Consider the following 22434-nt stretch of genomic DNA (forward strand, 5'->3'; position numbering starts at 1 on the left):
ACCTTCCCAGGACACAAAAGCATGGGAAATGTCTGTTGGATACAGAAACCTCTCAGTCTGCAGCCACAACAAAATATCCCTCCTCAAAGCAATAGAGAGAGATTGCATTTTTTATTGCCCTGTAAATGGTTCTGCAATGAGCGAGCTGGAGATTTGACAGTTGCATCCCAGTCAGATTCTGACACAACACAGATAGCAGATGCTTCAAGAAGATTATATTTCTTCATGTACATTGGGTCTCCAGGGAGATTACACACTCAGGGTCAAGGGCTTTAGGGGGCTGGCTCTACAAACTTGCAGGAGGAATTTTCTGTTAACAGCAAAAAATATCTGAAAAGCACAGGGCATTCTGCCAAGCCTTCTATATAGAGTCATCAAGAAATGCTGCTCTCAAGAGATATTTTACCTACAGCTCTGTCAGAGATAGCTTTTATTATAACAACAGCATTGATCAAATGTCCCCATTGCTGCTCCACCTTGCAGTCCAAGCATTAGGGCTGAGCCTGAGCAGAACTCTTAAAAGGTTATTTGTGTGTGGGAAAACTGTCTGCTTCTGTAAAGGCAGGCAGAAATGGGCACTTTGTCACAGGATGGTGTTTTTGAAATGCAGATATCTTGGCCAAGGAAATCATTAGCTGGCCAGCTCAGAAGACCATGCAAGGGAGACAATTATGTGCAAATATGCAATGAAAGCCCTCATGGGGTTCTTACTGTAACACTGACAAGACAGAGATGTTTTAATGAGATTTAACAAAAATGCTCCCTCTTCCTATTCCCAATTCTGCATGACTGTTAATTTATCTGCTTTGTCTATTGAAGGATTAAGACTGAGCAAGCCCTCCTAGAATAAGAAATGACATGAGATTTAGCAATCCAAACCTGGACACCAGCCCCTCTAAAATCCTGAAATACCTGTTAAGTAACAGTACAACTCAGATGCAGATACAGGCACTCCAGAGTGCCAGCTCATAGCCAGAGTGCTCAGTAGCCTCCAGGACCTTGCACAGGCAAGTGGTACTCAGCCAGGTTCTGGCAAATGCTGGAGCTGGACACTCCCAACAAAGAGTGCCTGTGCAGCCCAGCTGCTTGCAAGACAAAAACGTGCACCAGCACAGGCATGGGCCTTCCAACAACTGGATCCTGAAAGAAAGGAAAAGGTGGTGTCCTTAGACTAATTTCTTTGTTATTCTGTGCCTCATGCTTGCAGGCTCTGTGTAAAATGCTACTAAATTGCAGAGGGAATGTTTTATGCTTACTGAATGGTGAAATCAATAATATTGGATAAGAACAAAAGGGAACATGGATCTCACTTATTACTAAATCCTGCCTCAGACAAAGCTACTTCAAATTTCCTTATTTTAGTAAGGAACGGACATTAACCAAGGAAACCAGGATTTACCTAAATTGCTGAAATCTGCACAAGAGAAAGGAACTGGTATTAGCAAGTGCCCTCCAAAACCTGCAGAGCCATATGGAGCATCAGTAAGTATGGCTTTGCAGTGCAGCTGGCCTAAAAACATGAACTGCCCCACTGTGTTCCCCCCACCCTCATGCACAGAGGTTAATGGTGTCAGTATTGGTAAATGTCAGGAAGTGTTTCTGAGGTGGCATGTAGATAAAAAATTTCATTTTATCAAGTCATCAGTCTTCCCACCTTGGTGTATAAGAATAAAGTTTTGCTCTTCTTGGATTCCCTCAATATCCACACTTTCATGGCTGAATTGGTGTCAGCAATTTCCTTTTTTTCTTCAAGTTTTCTTCAAGGCAGAAGGAGGAGTGGAGGCACTTGTAAGCAGAGGAAATGAGCAGTGAGGAGGAAACATTGTGAGAATTCCTGCCCATACCAACCTATTTTTTTTCATTTCATTTAAAATACATAATTTTGATATTATGTGTTTATTTCGATTGTTGACAGACTGCACTAAAAGAGCCAGTGTGTTACTCTAGGCATTTTGGCACATAGAAAGGCAAACTATCCAGTTAGGATCAGCAGCTAACCCACAGCAAAGCTTAATCTCCAGCCAAAAGCTTAATCTAACAGAAACCAAACATCTGCCCTTCTTGGGTATGGAGACAGAAGTCTTGGCTTCTGGATAGCTCCAGGATTGTTCTTCAGCTTCGGACTCTTCCCAGATGGCAAAGCAGAGCCTGGGCACTCACTCTGTGGTTTAGGTACAAGACTGTGGTGTAGGATGGCAGAACTACAGCTATAAAACCTCAGAGCGAACCATACGTAGGTCTAGTACAATTAACAGTATCCCTGTTTTGCCCTGTAAAACATTCTGCTCTTTCTGGATTTTCTCTCCCAGTGTCTCTCTTCATACACAGCAGATTGAAACCATTATCCCTGGAATAAGAGGCTGAATTCTGCTTTTTTCCCCCACTCTAATTTCTGACCTCTGCTGCTTTTTACTATTCTAGTCCTGGTTTATAATAGGAAATTGAAAGCTCAAAGATTTCCTTTGCATCTGACATTCATTCATCCTCCCAGCTTCTTTTTGTCCCAATGAGATTAAAGGCAGAGGGAAAGAAACAATCAAAACTGTGTGTTTATGGTCCGTGTCTTGAATACCCAAACCTCTGCTTCTGATTTACTGTAACTTTATTCACTTCACAGACCTCATTCTGAATCCTCACCAATGTAAGAAGTCAAGTGATATATTTAAATACTGACATATTTTAAACATAACACTGAGAGTTAAGACAAACAAGTCATCTTGTTCATCTGCTAATTCCCCAGCTGTGATGATTTCTCTATATTCCTGATCTCATCATTCAAGCCTAGATGTTTGAAAAGCGACCATAGATTTAGAGTAACTCAAGTTTTACCAGACTGCGACATTTCTCTCTTGATTCTCTTCAGATGGCTCCAGTTAGAAGTATGTCAACTGTGCACCCCTGGGGATGAAAGTATTTCAAGCTGGAAGCCCTAATATGAAGCCAGCTCAAATCAGAGGCTTTAAAAAAATAATTTGGCCTTTGTATGTGACTTGGTGAGTTCCCACTGTGAGGTCAGGGAAACACGCAGCTCCCAGTGGAAGCTGAATGAGAGCCAGTTGAATCAAATTTTGGGTACCATACAGCTGTTGAGTCACACAGCCCAGGATACACCTGTCCCTACTGAGGCCATGACAGCACAGCTGACGAAAGTCAGTGATGAATGCAGGATGTCTCTATCTTCTTTCAGCTCAGTGGCACCTTTCCTTATGGTGCATTTTATTTTGCAAGGACGAGAGTGTTCTCATTTTATGCCCTTTCCCTCTTTGGTATGAAAACTGACGTCCAGGAAAATATTCCTTCAGTGACTGAACTGGATTGGACTCTGATGCTTCATGCAGATCTATAAGCTTCTACCCTAAAGACCACTGAAACAAAAGTTCAGTTATTGGACAATTCATAGGATCCTAATCATGCATTCAGTTTCTTGCTGTACAAATGTCCTATTTTACTTCAATTAAGTATAGGCTTAATTTGCTGCATAGTTAATTTAATACAATTTGCTGTAGTGATTTATTTAAAAAATAGCTATGGTTCTGTAAAATCAATTTGTCATGGGCAGTCAATGTAGGGTGAGGATAATGTGATTGTAGCAATAGCATTGTACCCAAACACTAAGTGACAAACATGCTTGCCTGGATAGTCTCTATAGTAATTGAGTTTTGGTACTGGAGTACTGGGGTGATATTTGAATGTATTATTGCTGTGTGCTCATCTCATAAACTGGACAAGAAGTGCCACACTTCCAGGTAAAAAAATAATCACCACAGAATTAACCTGTCTCTTCCTTCCTCTATGGTTAAATCTTCTGCAATTATCCACTAAGAGATTTCTTCCATCTGTTCTCCAACACTCCTAAGACACAGTGGGTCTCTGTTTTGATCTTGTTTGAGACTGCTGAGTTCCTTGTAGGTGTGTGTGAGCATGAGTAACATCCAATTGCAGGGCATGAAGATGTCTCATTCTTTCACAGGCAAGCAGAAAACTGTGAAGCACAAACACTGTGGCAGTGGAGAAATTCTTCTGCTTTCTCTGCCCAGGTTTGGTGGTGTATTCTGTCTTCCAGAAACACTTCAGCAACATCTTCTAGGGGAGAATGGTGACGATGTCTAGAGCAGTTTCCTTTGTAGTTGCAGCCATAGGAGTCTTATTCATTGCTTTAAAAATAAGTGGAATGAAAACCATGCAAAAGCCAGAGGCCCCAGACTGAAGCAATCAAAGGAATGAAACGTTCCAGGCTTTGTTTTCTTTCTGGTTTTTGTGTTTGTTGTTTGAAATAAGATATTGACTGGGTTGAGATCAGCTGCTGGGTTATCAGAGCAATCAATCTGTAACATCACAAAGTAAAGACTTCTTTTCCCCCATTTCTGGCAACTGCACAGAGATGAGTGTTTGAGATCTACTCTTTTCTACTGGTGTTGTCTGAGCAAAAAACCTCATCTCTCAGTCGAGTCCACTGGTTCCTGTTGTCTCTTTTCTCCACTGAAGAATTCTACAGATGGAGCGAGGGCTGTACCTGAAAGCAACAGATGTCCTACCCTAATTGCTAAAACCAGGCACCATCAGTGCTAATTTCATGGTGTCTGACTCTGAGTGTGATGACAAGGGGTACACAGTGCACTTTCACTACTGGTCACCGTGAGGTACTTAGATTTTTCTAGTCTAATTGCAGCTTCTCAATAGAGGCTGGATGCTGTGAAGGATCACAATGCTCCTAAAGGCCCCCTGCTGTGATATTTGTCACTTCTTCATCTATCTCAGCATCTCAGGGAAAGCTGTGTTGAGAGTGGCAAGGCCTGGTGATCGCAGACATCACTATTGGGACAATCCCAGCAAATTCAGTAAACAGAAGGTCAAGACAAGGCAGTAAAAAAGGTGTGCTGGTAAGGCACAGGTGAAAGGCAGGAGCATGTCAGGTTTGTTTTATGTAGGGTAAATTTGGTTTGGCATGTGAAGATCTGCTCTGTAGCAACAACTTCACATAGACCATTATGCTGCTGCAGTATAAGTTCATGGCTTTCTCATCTAACAGAAACTTAACAGGGAATTATAAAAACTCCAAAGACTTGAATGACTTCTCCTGTCCCTTTAACCAGAAAAAGCTAAATGAAGTAGGAAGCTGATCTTGGTGGGTAATCTTCTTAGATGAGTACAGGCTAAAAGTGGAATAATCCCTGAAGTCTCTCAATTTGTTTGTTGTAGTTTGGGCAGAAAGCAAATGCAGATGAGTTTTTCAAACCTGTAACATGCTAATGGGGCTGCCCTTCTGCCTGCAATAGCAGTGAATGTGGCCAGTCTGCTTTTTTGTAAAAAGGGTAGGAAGTACAGATGCTCCCTTTAAAAAAAACTCTACATTGCTGCTCAATATTTTTGAAATAGTTTTGGAGGTTATGGATAATTGTGGAATCTCAGCATGTGTGAATAAGCAGAAAACAGAAAGATGTCTTCTGCCTGTTCTGAGGAAAAGAAATCTTCTTTTCCTGGGTGTAAAGGTGTGTGGTCAGACAGGTCTTCACTAATACCTGAGGAGGATTCATTATTAATTGGGTTTAATCCTTCCTGAGCAGGAGGAAAAAGGTTAATTGCTTGGGGAGAAGCATTAATTTTATTCCAAATGAAAAGATTACTTTTTCCCAGGTCTATTGTTCTTGATTTGTTTATTATAGCCAATGGCAATAGTGCTGAGCAGCTTCTAGAAACAACAGAAAGGTCGTTTCCTTTCCCGTCACCCAATCCCTGGAGCAGATGCATCTGGCAAAATCTCAAGCTGAAGTAGCTTTGCTAAAGCTGTGCTGGTGTGGACAGCATGAAAAATAAAGTGTTTTCAACCAGAGTGCAGACCTCCTTATGAGATCTTTCAAATTGCTTTTTTGTGAGATGGGGAAACCTCAAAGGATTGGAATTAAATCTCCAGTTCCTTTGGGAAGATCAACACAGACAGAATAATTCATTGGAGGTTCCTTTGTGTACTGTTATTGAGCAACCTCTTGGGACCTTAATCCCAGGAAAGCATGTGCTGTTCTATAACTGTTTTGCAGTCTCTGGAGCTCACGGGTCATTTCTTTCTAATAAAGAATGTTATAGGCATCAAGTAGGTAACCCCAAGGAATAAGAATATATTAGACTAATTAGACACTAGTCACCAAGCATAAGGTGGGGAATTGCTCTGAATATCTGGATTACCTTGTGAGTCAGAATTGTTGTTGTAGTCTGCTGGAGTAGACTCTTTTGGGGAGACATTTTCATAGGAGCAGGAATACTGCCAGTTTTAAGGCAAGAATTGACAGTTGCAAAATAGTAATGAACCTGAGGACTGCAGTCAGTATCAGTGAGCTGAAACTGTTTTAGTAATTATCTGAATAATTTGAAATGTTCCAGAATGCAAACTATTATCTGAAAATGCTCACAAAAGGCTGTCTTTGGTTTGAGGAAGAAAGTTTTCTGTGGAATCTGTTCCAGAAAGGAAACATTTTACCATTATCTTTTCAATTCTAGGGACTTGCAGAATTATTAACTACTGAGTATTTATTTGGGTAAGAGCCAATAAGTATTTCATCATGTGTCCTTCAAATCAGACTCTATCCCTTTCTGCTTGCCCCTTAGACAGCTAATCACCATTTCCTTTTTTATTTTAATTGGCATGCTTGATGTAAGATCTTTTTGATTCTGTGAGACCTCGTTTGTTGTTGCTGATATACTTCTGCCTTTCTGTGACTCTTCCTCCAGTGTTGCCAGTTAGATGACCTTCTTATGTTAATGTGGTGAAACTCAGTTCTTATAAAGTAATCATCTCTTAGCTTTATTTATCCTTTCTTATTATAAGTTCCAGAAGCAACAAAAGGCTTAGACTAGCACAGTTCTCTGCTGTATCATGCCCGACACATGAGTCTGTTGGACCAGCACTACTTCCTTCCTCTGTTTCCAGACTAAATAGGCAAAAACAAAGCCAAGATGGAAAACAGACACCCTGTTGTCAAGGGGCTTGACCAAGGTCACAGAGCAGAGCTGTTTGCAGAGTGCTCTGATTCCCTAGTGATTACTGTCCTAGTCAAACATATGGAAGCTGTAATACTGTCTGCCGTGTTGCTGCTTGAGAACATTGAGAGACCAAGCACATGTGAACACATCTCTGGTTATCCTCTGAATGTTCTCTCCCTTGAGTTACACAGAGAAGACAATGCACAATTATTTTACAGTAGGTTTAAAGGTGTATCTGAATATCTGAGAAGCAGACTGGGGAACAGTCACGACACCTCTGAGAAATGAGATTCAAAGAACTTGCAGGAGAGGCACCTGGCTATATTGATTTTGCTCACAGATTTTCTAAAGTACTTGGCTGGTAAGATTTTCTTCCCTTGCTCAATGTCCCAAAACAGTTCTCTGATTTATTAAGGGTATTTTGTTTGTGTAGAAAGAGGAAAGGAATCCTTTTGGCCTGGAGCTGAATGGAAAGCCCTGATGCATTTGTGGGAGGAAAGAAAAGTCATCAAGCCAATGCTCCCCTTTCCTCTGGTGGGAAGGTAGGGCTTCTGCTACCCCTCAGCTGAGGAGGAGAAAGTAATTAATGGCAAGTTATACTATGGTCATGTCCTCCTTTTCACGTTGAAACTAAACTGCAGCAACATCTTCTTTTCCCTTTTCCTAGACAGCTTTTCTCAAATGTGATTCATATTTTTCAAGTCAACTTTTAAAGGCTGACTACACTAGGAGGAGCTCTTCCTCCATGCCATCTCTCCCACTTCAGCTACCTTTTCACTACAGCTCTGAGTTGCTTTTGTATGGGCACCGTACACCCTGCCCAGCTTCTTAAATCCTCTGGACTTCTTTGATCATGCAAGTTCTCTTCAAGGTATGAAAACAACATTAATTCCCGGACCTTTTCTGACACAACAGTTGTTGTGTATTTTATGACAGCTTCTTGCTGCTTCTGCTGTTCCCTCATTTGGAAGAGTGGCTGAAGTGTTCTATAGGTCACAGCTTCGCTGTAGCATTTGTTTTTTGAGAATAGACAAAAGCTCAGCCATGCAGATCCCAATGTGCAGTTTCTCAGTTAATGTCCAATGTAGTTTGGCCCATTTTTTCATCAGTTGGGTTATTTTTTAGTACTGTAAGGATTATGCAGATAACTTATACACAATACTAAGTTCAATACTTTCTAGTATAACCTAGAGTGAGCTGGAAAACTCACCCCATAGACATTAATGTCAGTCATGTTTGATGACTGGTTCTCCCTGTTGCATTTAACAATTCCCTATATCAGAAATAGTAGTGTGGCCAGTGGGACTAGGGAGATTATTCTTGGTATTGGTGACACCACATCCCAAGTACTGGGTCCAGTTCTAAAGCCCTCACTTCAGGAAGTACGTACATTGAGGGTGTCCAGAGAAGGTCAACAAAGCTGGTGAAGGTTCTTGAGTTCAATGAGGAGCAGCTGAGGGAGCTGGGGTTGTTTAGCCTGGCACATGGCACAAAGGAGGCTCTGAGCCTTTTCATTCTCCATAACTATGTGAAGAGAGGCTGTAGGGAGGTGAGGTGTGGCCTCCTCTGCCAGGTAACCAACAGGACAGGAGGACATATCTGGGAAGATGGCTTGTAAGGACAGTGCAGAAGGCAATTTTCCTCAATGAATTACAGCTGTACTGATTGCTGAGACACGCAGACAGCCTTGCCTGCCCAATGAAGTTGGGTGTTATAAATGAGTGGGCTAGCTGGCATAAGTCACAGCTGGAGCTTGAGGCCCAGAGTGTGCTACAGTTGGGATGGAGTCTGCTAGCTGTGCTGTGAGCAGGAAGGGACGTGTGCTCGTGCAGGGGACAGACAAGGTAAGAAGATGCTGTGTGAGGGACAGACAGGGTTAGGTGGCTCGGTAAGGGACAGGTTGGGGTTAGCTGGTCAGGCAGAAGGAAGGAAACTTGCAGAGATGAGAGAAGGAGTCAGTGCTGTGTGGAGCTGCCTGAGAGGGAAGGAGTCAGACTTGCCTGAGAAGTCCACTGAGAGAATGCATAAGAAGTTTTTTAATAAAGGACTGATGATGGTGCCAGTCATATCCATCTCAACGTAATTACCACAGACATAAACTGCATTGAGGGGAGGTTTAGGTTGGATGTTGGGAGGAACTTCTTCCCAGAAAGAGTGATTTGGCATTGCAATGGGCTGCCCAGGGAGCTGGTGGAGTCACTGTCCCTGCAGCTGTTTAAGGAAAGCCTGGATGTGGCACTCAGAGCCAGCGTATGCCAAGGTCGTGGGCTGGACTCAATGACCCCAGAGCTCTTTTCCAGCCTAATTGGTTCTGTGATTCACTTTATGGGACATTTCTCTCACAGCTGGCAGCAGATCAGGTGTCTGTGAGGCCTAAAAATGAAAAGGACATAATTTCAATATTCTTTACTAATAACTGACCGTGTGCACGGCACTCTCCATGCTAGAGACTTTCGGGTTTTGTACACCCCTTTGTGCACCACACGGCACAAGAGTGCAGCGCAAGGCTCACGTTCACGGGCGGAAGGAACACTGAACACCCCTCCGGGCGCTCAGTCTCCGCAGTCTCCTGACGGAGCGGGGGCAGGTGCACACCACCCCCGCCAGTGCCGCCGCCATCACAGGCGCGCCCTTCCCCGAACTACGGCTCCCGGCATGCCCCGCGGACGGCCAGCAGCGCTGCACGTTGATTGGCGGCAGCGCAGCCAATCGCGTGCGCAGGCCTTGCTCCGCGGCGCCGCCCCCTGGCGCCCGCGACTGGGAGCCTTTTCAAAGTTTTGTGTGCGCGGTTCCGCTGCTGTGGCGGGGCTGGCCCGGCCCGGCCCGGCCCGCTGTGAGACCCCGCGGTGGGGCTGGCCCGGCCCGCTCTGAGACCCTGCTTGCGGGGCTGCTTTGCGGCGGGAGCCCCCAGCCGCGGGGTGAGGCTGCTTTGTGGAGGGAGCGGGTTTTCCGGTGCCCGCGGTTTTCGCTGCCGGGGCCGAGAGGGGGCCGGGCTGCATCTCCGGCTGTAGGCGCATCCACGTGTCCCAGGCTGTTGTGGAGGGAGCCTGACGCTTTGGGGTTCCTTCCTGTTTAAGGGGATTTTTGTAGCGGCGGCAATAAAGTTTCCATCTTGTGAAGAAGTGCAGGCCCGTGCGTCTGCAAAGTTGTAGCAGTTTTATGTTACGGCAAGCGTTTGCAGTACTTGCACTTACTACGTTGTAGAGAGATTTGTTTTGCCTAAGTATCCGTATGAATTAATACTAGCGATGTTGCCTAACTAATGTGTTAAATGGCGACATGGTCAAGCGTACCTATGTGTGTGCTTTGGGCTGTGCTCGGCTGGACAGCAGCCAGTGGTGTTTTGGTCATTCAGTGTCAATGGGTCACCAAAACTGAGTGTTGTCGAATGCTTACTGTGATTGCTCTACAATTCATCTTCAGGCATCCAAAGATAATTATTTCTTGCCAATGCAGTGTACATGAGGAGTTCTTAGTTCACCTCATGACTGTGTAATTTTTAGCTTTCTTATGTCCCAGAAACATCTGCCCTGTAGATGACACTTCTGTTCTTACTGGTATGTTCTCATACATGGTCAAATATCAGATGTAATTTAACAAAAACTGCATTCAGACTGGTAATATAATTTAACGTGACACAGACCCATGTGGGAAATAGATCACATTACGTCATGTGTATGCGTGCACCTCCCTGTTCTTTAGCAAGGCGTTAATGGAATTGTCTGCACAGTTGGATTAAAATCGTCTTTCAAAGCTTTTTTTTTTTTGTCTTCCCTGTAGATTGGGAAGCATGGCTGCTAAGAAACTAAGAAGAGCACAGTTGTCTCAGGAAATGTGTGAAAGACTGAGTCGCTATCAGATCACTACCTGTCAGGTGAAAGAGTTATTTTGTTTTTGGGGGGGTGGTTCAGTGGTTCTTTTGGGGTGTGGGTTTATTTGTGGTGTTGGTTTTGTTTTTGTTTTTTTTTTGTGTATGTGACTTTTGTTTTAATGCATGTCAAATTCACTTTTTGGCGGTTTAATTAAGCAGGGAACTTTACTTTCTAGGGTAGGGAGCATTTCAGACTCTATTTGGCCTGGTGCTTGTTAAAAATAGAGCTTTAAAATGACAGACGCCTTACTAAAACATTTAAATATTTATGTACTTACTATCCTTGTGGAGGTAGGGAATTAGCAGAGGCAGCTCTGCAGAGAAGGACTGGCAGTTCTGGTGGACAACAAACTGTCCATGAGCCAGCAGTATGTCCCTGTGGGCAAGAAGGACAATGGGATCCTGGGCTGCATTAGGAGGAGCACTGCCAGCAGGTCAAGGGAGGTCCTACCCCTCTACTGAGCTCTGGTGAGGCCACATCTGGAGTGCTGTGTCCAGTTCTGGACTCCTCAGTACCAGAGAGATGGGGAGCTCCTGGAACAGATTCAGTGAAGGACTATGAAGATCAAGAGGAGATTGAAACATCTCTGTTATGAGGAAAGGCTGAGGGAGATGGGCCTGGTCAGCATTGAGAGGATGTAACTGAAAGGGGATGTCATCAATGTGTAAAAGTTTCTGAAGGGAGAGTTGCTAAACCTGTGGAATATTTACTAATTTTGGGCAGATTGCATCAGTTTAGTCCCCAGCCTGGATTTCTAGGTTGAGCTCTCTGAATTGCTCTGTCATTTTTCAGGATTTCTTATGTCTTTCCCTCTTGGAGCTAATGAAAGTGACAGGACAGAGCTACTATGAGGTGCAGAAACTTCTTTGTAAAGTCAGCAGAGCTTGTGCTCCCAAAATGCAGACGGTAAGTATGCTTGTGTTGATACCATTTTTGATACAATATCTGGGAAAAAGCTGTACATTGTCCTCATCTTTTTAGCTGGGAGGCTTGTGGTGTCTGTTTTACTGCACAATGACATAATGGTTTTTATTTTTAAATGTGGGTCTCTGATGCACTTTAGGTTGATGCAGTTACATTTATTAGGTATTATAGCCCTATGAGATTGTTCAGGCTTGCAGCATCAGTTCTGAGTGCAGTAAGGAAATAAGTCATACTCTCTGCCAATCCAGCATGTGAAAATTTCTTCTAGTTTGTATCCTGCAGCTAAGAAAATAATTTTGTTTACTGCAAGCAAATAATAAGAATTTCAGTATAAATTCTGTTTAGATATAAAAGTGATGCCAAGAATTGAAGTGATCCTGAAAAGAATTTCTTGAGCACTTTTTCCACCCATGTAAATGAGTTGCAGTAACCTTAGGCTATAGTAGCCTAGCTGGGGAGAGTGCAAGAAGGAAACACATTAGCTGCAATGCAGTGGTGGCATTTTCTTTTCTTTTTTGAATTCATATGAAAAGATCTCATTTAGAAGAGAGAGGATACAGACAGTTCTGACCTCAGTCAATGCAATCCTCTTTTTAGTCCTTACAAAAATAATTCATGTCAAAGTTTATTATGTGTAATTGGCATAGTAATTATAGCAGTAATTCTGTGAAATTTTAAATTCACTAATATGCTGCAATTAAGTTAGTAATAAAAGAATTAGTATGACTTTTACTGAACATACTTAAAGCTAGCAAATTGGTAATGAACATTGATCAGGGTGTTTAACAAGTTGAAAACAAGCCTTGTTGAATAGGAGCAGAGACAACTGTTGTCACATCATGATTAAGGGCTTATTTAATATTGTGGTGAGGGAGAGAAAAAGACTTAAATTTACTGTGAGCTATAAATGGGATATAAATACAAGGAAGGGCAATGAGTTAAGGGCAGACTATAGCTGAATATAACAATACCTCTCTCACTGTTGAGTGTTGAGTCATACCAGGTTGTTGAAAGCAAATGCAACTTCACTTTTTCCATTTGAAAAAGCATTTTCTGATTTGCTTGTTTTGCTTTGCTATTTTGCCCCTCTTTTTGTAGGCTTATGAAATGAAATTAAGAAAGTCTGTCAATCCTTCTTCAGCCTTTTTAACCACCACACTCCATAGTTTGGATAGAGTCCTGCATGGTGGTGTGCCTTGTGGATCCCTCACAGAGGTAACTTGTTTAATATATTTAACTTTAGTTAAGCATTCTACCTAAAAATCAAAAGTTGCAGATAGGCTAGACTGTCTTGTGTCAGGTGCTTCAAGCTCAAAAATTTTTGGATGGGAACAGTCCTTGCCAAGTGCTTTTCTTTGTCTACTGTGGCAAATTGTCACAGTAGAGGAATAAAAGAAGTTATGAAAAACTTTCTATGAAGAAAATACATTCTTCTTGCACCCTAAAATCAAGCTGGATTGATTTTGAACTCTGATAGAAATAACTTATAAAATCTAACAGGGGTTTAAAACATACTAGAGTTCAAGCAACAGCAAGTTGAGACTAAACAGTTTCTGCTCTAGGATCTCCTATTATGAGGGGCTATTAGTTTTTAAAGATTGAGTGTTTCTTTTTCTGGACAATGGAATATGCACCATGCAGGTTACCATAAAAATGTTAAAGAATGCATCCATGAATTTAAATTGATCAATCAGAATGAGTATTTTCCTCATATCTAGGCCTAGCTTTGTTGCCAATTTGCTGTAAGAGATTTACATCACAAGAACTTAAGGTGAATACTGCAGGTCTTTAAATTCTGGGAGAAAGAACTTGCTAAATTCTTTCTTTGAAGAAGAGCTGTTCCTATGTAGTAGGAACACTGCTGCAGAGGCAGGAGGAAGAAGTAGGACAGAGATGTCTTTTTTGTGGTAGGGTGATTTTATCACTGAGCTTGTGACTGGCTCAGTATTGGTGCCCACATATTTGCAATACTGAATATTTTTTCTGCTAAAAAAAAATGGATGTGATCCTTTTGGGTCTTAAGAGCCACATGGTTAATTTACAAGACTGCTGATAACAGTGTCATTAATATTTCCCTTTGCTCTTAATCCTAAATGGAGCATTGTCATTCCGTGATCAGTGCAATCTGTGTTCTTGCCTGAAGACCAGGTAAAATGGCTCTAGAGCAGTAATAGAATTCAGGCTTGCTGATTGCCATGTTCTTGGCATTGTTCCAGAGGGAGATGTGGGGAAAAACAGTGGTTAACGTGCTGGGAGTTCAGCTGACTTTTAAGGTTTATGTTGGTTTTGTTTTGTTTTCAATTTTATTTAAAAGTACAGTAATTTTACGATTACGAGCTGCACTGATTATAAGCTGCATCTCTGGGTGTTGGCAACATTTTGCTCTTTGTCCATACATAAGCCGCACCCGATTATAAGCTGCTCTGTCATTCGCAGCGAGGACCCGTGTGCAACAAAGTTGCCAATTAGTAACAGAATCGCGGGATCACGGGGTTTACTGGCTCGACTCGGGCCGTGAGGGCTCGGCCCGCTCGGGGCTGCCGCTCGGTGGGGCTGCTCGGGGCCGGCCGCCGCTGCCACCAGGCTCGCTCACCCCGGCCCGGCACCGCCCCATGGCGGCAGGCGGGGACGGAGCCTGCCTGCGGTGGCAGGTGGGGGTGGGAACCCCCCGCTTCCCTCCTGGGCCACGGGGATGGCAGCACAGAGCCCCCCACCTCTGCCGTGGGGCCGGCAGGAGGGAGCCCCCTGTCTCTGCCCCGGGCCGTGGGGGTGGCAGCAAGGAGCCCCCCACCTCTCCCCTGAGCTGTGCTGCCTGAAGGAGGGAGCCCCCCACCTCCCCTTGCCGCGCTGCTGGCACGGAGCCCACCTCCACCCTCCGCGCAATAGGGTAACCAATTTGTAACAATTGCGCAATCCCGGGTTTTACTGGCAGGTGCTCGACTCGGCACCTCGGCTGCACTTCCGGGGTTCGAAATTTCAGAAAATTTTTCACATATTAGCCGCTCCTGAGTGTAAGCCGCATTTCCAGGGTGGGAGCAAAGTTTTTGTCAAAATGGTGCAGCTTATAATCATGAAATTACTGTAAGCTTTGCATATAGTTGATCTGAAAGTATGGATGTCAAATACAGTTTCTCCAAGATGATATAAAATAAATCTAAGTGTTTAATTTTCCAGAGCTATTTATTTTGTACACTTCTTACCCTGCTTAATTATCCCAATACTCAGTTTCCCTCCAGTGTTTTCTTGGAATATTTAGCCTTTAAATATAAGAATCTGAGGAACTGTTGATTAGCTGTTTTTTAAGGGTAGTCACAGTCCTTATGTATTGTATTCAAATTCAGTTGGGGATGGAATGAATATATTCAAAGATATGCCTAACTTTTATCTGAATGTAAATGAAAAGCACAGCACCAGGAAAGGTAATACTGCATTTTTAAGCTTTATTTTCATCTGAAAAAAACTTCTGAATAGGAATATTTTCATGTTCTAAGATATTTTGGTTAAAATGAGAAGACTTGCCTGGTGCAGCTCTTTACAATGGGAGATCTCACCAGGAGATCTTAACATCTTTACAAGACATGTAGTGGATGAGACAAACTCAGGTTTGTCCTGCACCTTGAGCTTGGCTGATTATTGATATGTAACTATTTAGTCAGAAGTAATATGGAGATAACTAGATAAGATCCAGAAATGTGATAAATCAGAAGTTTAGATGTATCCAAGAAAAAATAAGGTAGTCTATTGCTTTTTATTTGCCTTCAAGGTACTTATTGTGGAAAGCAATTAGGGCACCTATTAGGGGGTTTTCAGCAAATGAAAAGGCAGATAACCATTAGTGCAGAAACTGTTTTTTTTTTTTTTTTAAAGGCTGGTTCTAGGGATTTTAAAAGGCATTTTTGCAAGGGTCTTGACATCTGAAATAGTTTAAAGGGTTGGCAGTATTCTAAGTGTTCATCAGGATTGCTAGATGAAGTTTTAGTAGAATGCTAACAGTTTGCTGCTGCTGGTGGTTTGATGCTGTGCTTCTGCTGCTTTTATGCTCTACTGCATCTTGTGAACACTTTTTTTTTAACCATTTTAATTTGCTTTTACAATTCACTGGAGTATAGCTGACAAGCAGATAGTCTTTTTGATGTTTTGAATTAGGCAGATGCTTTAAGTCTGAGGGAAGGTATCTTCTAAATTATGCTGGGTGCAGCATTTACTTCCTGACTGGTAGGGCTAAATAATTTTTTGTTACTTTACTCAGCAGTGAGGGTGGCTGGAAACTTGGAATTTGAGTACCTGATCAGTAGGATTAGGACTTGTGGTGGTATCCTCCCCAGCCAAATCTTATTGCTTTTTGAGTGCCAGAAGGATTTGATTTGCATTACACTGTCTCAGACCATTTTCTTTTTCCAAGCCAGTATTAGGTTTTAAACTGGAGACTAAATCATAGCTGAAATTCTGTGGTCAAAGTTTTTGGCCAAGTTTTATGAGGAGATATTAAAATAGTTCCTTCTTTGAATATTGAAGAGTTTAATCTTCTGGTAGATGAAGAACTAGCTCCTTGTGATTTCATCCAAACCCTACAGATGTGCCAGAGAAAATAGTATTTAACTTATTGAAAAATAATTTTTCCCTGCCTAATAAAATATACTTTTAAAAACTGTTGTGGTTTTTGCATTTCTATCTGGGTGGGTTTTTTTTCAGGGGAAACTTAGAGTAAAACAAACAAAACAGATTTTTTGTGGACATTAAATTTATTAGAGGAATTTCAAGTAGGATTCTGTTGTTCTAAACACTTGTTGAACCAGTGGGAACTACAACTAAGTGTTGTAGTTTTGTAAAATTTCCCAGTGGATTATTTAAAAGCCTGTTTTAAGGCCCTTTAAAGGAATGCAGATTAAACATGAAGTATTGTTGTTCTTGGGAATAGAAATGCTTTCTTGCTCCATTGGTTTGCTTCCTTGTACTGCAAGGTTCCCTCATTTTCTGATATGATGCTCATATCCTTGGACACTTCAATAGCATCTCTGCTGAATTAGCTTCTTTCTCAGCCGCTGAAATGGATGTTGGTTCCAGTGCACCTCCTAGGCAAGGTTGGAACTACAAATGTTTTTTGAAATATCCTCACAGCTGTCCAGACATTTGCATTTAATAAACTGGATTAATGCCCTCCCCTCATTCAAGTCTTCTTTTTAACAAGAAACAACTGGTGAGATTCGTTGGCTATTGCAGTCTAAGGAATGTGTATTGCCTCTGCAGTTTTTATATATGCTTTGGATTTGTATTAAATTGTATCAGATATTGCTGATATGATAGTTTGTAATTTAAGTAAAGTGGTTGGGGAGCACGTATTTGCACAAATGACTGATTCCTGATCTGTAATTCACTAAATGCAGTGTGTGCTTTTAAAAATCATTTAATGCTTCTCTTACATTAAAGCTTCAAGCAGATTGATTGGTACAGCTTTCAGGCCTTCTTTACAGACAAAGGTGATTAAAGGGGTTTTAACTAACTGTTAACTGTAGCTAATGTGATCCTTCAGGTGTTTGTTTCTCTGTAAACTTTCTGTGCTTCAAGTCATGCTGCTACTGCTTAAAATAAAACCATAGCAATACTGTAATATCTTGTGGTAAGTGTTTCTGCTTGAAACCAAACTATTGTGCATGTAGTCTCAAAAATCAGTTTGATTTTGAGTGTTTGTCTATTGTCAAGTTTGTTTTTAAATTTAAAACGATAGCCCTGTATTTAGGCCTTTGTTCTGGCAGTGCTAGGTGTTTTGAGACAGCATGCTTTGTTTTGAAGTTCAACTTCCCTGGAGAGGCTTGCTTCTAACATGAGAATGAACCCATCACTCTGTTTTCACTGCCTGAAGTAATTTTGACTTTGTTTTTGCTGTTTTTTGGCCCTCCTGGTATTTATGGGTTTAATTGTCTCCCTTTCCAGAAGCAGTGACAACGTGATACTGTATTTAAAAAACCCACTGTAGTAGTAATGAACTTGCAGGTATCTGAACACAGAGCCCAGAATTCAGACAATCTCTGGAAGATTTGCAGTGAATAAAGAACAGCAGACTGCCATCTCTAGTAGAAAAATATTTATCTCAGAAACTGGTGATCTCACCAAACAATGTGTTCTCTGCATCCTGGTGATTTTTCTCTTGAAAATCAAACTGGAACCTTTTTATACAAGCTGAGTGTGCTTTGAATGCTGCTTCACCACAGGGTCTTTCAGTGAGCACAGGTGGAAGCTTAGAACTGGGGAACTGGTCTGGATCATTGAATAGTATTGGTGTTGAAATATGGTAAGAGGGAGTTAATGCCAGTGAAAAAACACAGTGCAGAGTGTAGTATCTGGGGTAGATAAAATCTGTCTTGTGTATATATGTGGTTCATGTTGAACATTCAGTCTTTATAGGATATAAGCAATTATCCTTATGACTTCTAGGAGAGATCTGGTTTCAATCAAGGTAATGATGATTTATAAGGAGATGTTTGTGAGCTCACTAGCTCTGGACTTTCAGCTCTAAAAGCTGTTGATGACATGTGAATGTCAACTGTGAATCTTTTAATTCTGCTCTGTTTTAGAAGGTAGCACAGGGACAGATGGAAGAGAGCTAGGTGTCTCTAGGGAAGATCTTGTGTGGTGAGGGGGAAAGTAGGGGACCTCAAATTTGAAAGGTAATAATGATGTCAAAGAAATAAAGTATAAGCACAGTGCTGCCAGAAAAGCTTTTTTTATTCTTCAGGGGATGAATTTGTCTGCAAGGTACAGGTCCAAGAGTAAGTTGGTTGAGTAAGCAAGTCCAAGAGTAAGCAAGTTGGTCTTTGTGGACTGTGTTTTGTCTTTTCATGACTGTTGTCTCCTTTGGTAACTGAAAGAACAGAATTGGGAGAACACTGACTGATGGGACTTAGATAAAAGATAGATTAGATAAAAGTATAATTATGGTGAAATGAATGTTATGTTGCTAATCTTTTTCCTTTCAGATAACTAGCCCACCAGGTTGTGGCAAAACCCAGTTTTGTATTATGTTGAGTGTTCTGGCTACATTGCCTGTAAGCATAGGAGGACTGGATGGGGCTGTTATATACATTGACACAGAGTCTGCATTCAGTGCTGAAAGGTAAGATGCAAAATTCTAAAATATGTCCAACTTCTTAGCACCTTTTAGCTTGGAACCCTCAATTGTTTTCTGAGCAATAATTGTGCACTTTTAAATACTGGTGGTAATTATTAAACATTCCTCTGGTAAATGCAGTTATTCCACAGACAATGAAATTAATTTAGTAAAATTATTTGTTCACCTTCCTAATTTGTATGAGCTTGCAGATTCCAGTTCTGGTATGACAAGGTGGCTGGCATGATCTTTAATTTTTATATGGTATTATCAGTCCTGTACCTGAAATCTTGCTTTGCAATCTGGTTTGTGAAGTTAACAGGATGTTAATTGCGGGATGCAAAGGCCCAGCATTTTGACTACTAAGGCAATGGAGGTTTTCCAGTGTACAGTGGGACTGACATTGCCAGTTTTCCTTCAGATTTCCATTCTATTTCTGTGGAATCAGGCCTTGTGCCCTCCTGCATTTTGATTCCCTTCTGTAGTAATCTTGCATTTCATATCCTTAGCAGTTATGCACTACTGTATTACCTTACTTCTGTAACATCTCTAGTTGCTCTAATACCTTGTGGCTGGCCCATGCAACCCAAATGGCTTGGCCCTGTGCTTTGGTGTGGTTGAGTGCTGAATGGACAGGAGACATCCTATGCTGGATTGCTTGAGAGTTACAAATGTTGGTTGCCACTCTTCCCATGTCCACTGTCTGATTAACTGTTGAAATAATCCTGCAGTGTTTCATTAAATATAGCTCTAATTTATTTTCCTTAGTTACCAACTTTGCTAAACTTTGTGGCTTTGTTTCTGAGATTTCTATTCCTTTGTCTCTGTTTGGAATGAGCAAGTTCAAAAGTTATCAAGGATCTGGGGAAAGACAAGAAGTACAGTAGTCTCCTCCTTATTTGTGTAGAAAAATGGGCAGAAAGAGGTTCAATGAAATAATTTATATATTTCAGATGACTTAGTAGCTATAGCCATGGCATGAATCTGAAGTATCAAAGTAAATGTATTTCCATTGATTATTCTTTGCAAGTTGTCATGGATGAGAAGGTGGGATTTGTAATTCTGCTCTTTGTCAGAAAAGTTTGAAGTATAGTATAGCAAAGAAAAAAGCTTCAAGCAATGGCTCTGCAAAGTGTAGTGCTTCCTTCTTACACGTAACCTAAGTTTCATTTCAGGTCCATGAAATGTAAACAGTGGAAAAAAGGTAGGACCTAAAAAGTGAATTAAGACTTGTCACTTAGAAATGAATGCTAAAGAAAAGGAAAACAAATGTAGATGAAAGTGGAACTGCTGAAAATAGAATAGGATGTAGAAAGGAAACGTGGCAAAAATATTATTAAGGATGAGAATATTTATGTATTAAATAATACTTAGTATTGCTTAGTTGCAAATGATAAACACAATTTCAGCAGACTGACTATCTTATACTTTGTACTGCATCCTCTATAAGCTGAATCATCAGAGCTAGGGAGGTGCATATCCTCTTTCCAAAGATGGTTGGGAGCTGGAGCACTTGCTATTTGTGGAGAGTCTGAGAACTTGCTCAGTCAAGCGGAGAGAAGGTGTTGGGGCAATCTAACAGTAGCCTTCCTTGCCAATGAGGAATCCTGAAGGAGGTGGCACAGAGGTGTGTGCTTGGAGACAGCAGGCTTCATTTCTGGGCTGATATATGGAGAAGTCTTACAATTCCTAATTGCCTTTGTGTGAAAAAGCTTTGCCCAGAGAGGTGATGCTACCTCCATCCTTGAGGGCTTCTGAAATAAAACCTCAAGTAACTTTTTCTGACTTCATAGCTGGCACTACTTTGAACAGGATGCTACCTCAAAATCTCCTGAATTCTCTTTCTAAACTGATTTTAAACTTGTTTTTCCTGAAAATTGCCTTAACTTTGTGTGTTAACGAAAGGAGCCTAAATGTAAAGAGATAAGGAGTATGTTGTGCCCACAAGTATAATCCACTAGATGCCTCTCTTCTCAATCTATAGGTGATGTGATACGTCTGCTTAAAATATAAGCAATTAAATATTTTTTGTTACTAAAAACTGTGGAAAAATGGATCTTTTTTTTCTTACCAGCTTGTTAAATTTGTGGTGACAATGCCCACTCTATGGTTTCACTGCAAGGTAAATGTAAAAAGGAAGATGGCTAGAGTTGGAGAGTAATTTTATTTAAATGAAATTAATATTTAGGTAAAATAATTAGACTAGGAAAATGCTTGGTCGTTAAGCACAATCTCTGGTATAAAACTTGAAAGACTTAGTAAATAAACTTTCCTTCTAGAGGAGATACGCCCTTTCTTTGTGTATAGACAGACATTTTTCCCTAGTGTACCATTGACTCAGCATCACTGGAAAGAGCACCCAACTGTTGTGACTTCCACTGTTTCACTCTGATAAAGCGTGCTTTTCCATTTAAAAAGATTTCCAGTCTTAGGTGATATCTGCTTAAGGTTCAGAGCTTTGCTGTGTTTGCTTTCTGAATATTTGATGCCTTACTTGATGCCTTGTATTATTCTTTTTGCACTATTATGCCTTGTTTTTTGTTTTTTTTTTAATAGACTGATTGAGATAGCAGCAAACAGATTCCCTGCTTACTTTGACTCAGATGAAAAGCTGCTCTGCATGACCCGTAGCATCCACCTGTACAGAGAGCTGACCTGTTGCAGTGTACTGAAGAGGTATTATTTTCTGGAGTTTAAAAGAAAACACAATTTTGACTAGATTGTCTAGAACAATTTTTTTGTATCAAAGTTTTATGAAGAGCAATTTATTTGAAACCTTTTCATGTGGATACCAGCATGGTTTCCAACAAACACTGCTACAGAAAAATTTCATTTCATAGCAAGTGATTAATCCACTTGATGTTTTTTAATTTCTGATAGACAATTTCTATGTGATCTGATCCTTGTAGGCCTTTAAAGGGGTATTGGACTGGGGAGAGACCATAGTATGAGTTGCATTTTCCATGAAATAAAGTTTGTTCCATCAAAGCATTTTACTTCCAGGAAGATGGGGATTGCTCTAGCAGTGGGAGGGAGGAGTTGTTTAGCAGTCACCAGCCTGAGAGCAGTGTTGTATTGTCATGTTATCTTATATTAATTTGTGAATATATGTTGCAATGAAAATTATTGTTATATTTTAGCATCATGATATGTGTTTTATGTTAGTGGGAGAGTTATCAGAATAGTTTTTTCTTCTATTAACAGCTTTATCAGAGAACAGCTAGTAGTGTATTAAACATGGAATGGCTTGAGTTGGAAGAGAGCTTAAAGATCATCTAGTGGCAAACCTCCCACCAATAGGCAGGGATAGCACCCACTTGGTTAGGTTGTTCAGGGCCCCATCCAACTTGGCATTGAACATTTCAAGAATGGGACATCCACAACTTCTCTGGGCACCTGTGCCAGTGCATCACTACCCACTGAGTAAAGTATTTCTTCCTGACTTCTAATCTAAATCTCACTTCTTTTAGTTTAAAGCTGTTTACCCTTGTCCTATCACTGTCTGCCTATGTGCAAAGTCACTCTCCCTCTTTAGTTATAAATCCCCTTGAAGAACCG

The 22434-nt window shown here is 41.2% G+C and overlaps 1 protein-coding gene across 4 annotated transcripts in view; it reads left to right on the forward strand.

The window, feature by feature from the left end:
• The window catches only part of RAD51B (RAD51 paralog B), a 404105-nt gene that overhangs the window by 27506 nt on the left and 354165 nt on the right, over nt 1-22434 (forward strand). For 3 of the 4 annotated variants that reach the window (XM_033062473.1, XM_033062472.1, XM_033062475.2), the window contains exons 2-6: nt 10756-10849; nt 11640-11753; nt 12870-12986; nt 18746-18882; nt 21433-21552. In XM_033062473.1, the coding sequence (XP_032918364.1) occupies nt 10766-10849; nt 11640-11753; nt 12870-12986; nt 18746-18882; nt 21433-21552 (572 nt within the window). In that variant the 5' untranslated portion in view covers nt 10756-10765. Of the gene's footprint in view, nt 1-9799; nt 9894-10755; nt 10850-11639; nt 11754-12869; nt 12987-18745; nt 18883-21432; nt 21553-22434 lie in introns of those variants that run through there. The other variant, XM_033062474.1, reaches the window with a different exon arrangement.

The sequence above is a fragment of the Catharus ustulatus genome, chromosome 6 (genome assembly GCF_009819885.2).
Source record: "Catharus ustulatus isolate bCatUst1 chromosome 6, bCatUst1.pri.v2, whole genome shotgun sequence".
In the NCBI taxonomy this organism is placed as follows: Eukaryota; Metazoa; Chordata; class Aves; order Passeriformes; family Turdidae; genus Catharus; species Catharus ustulatus.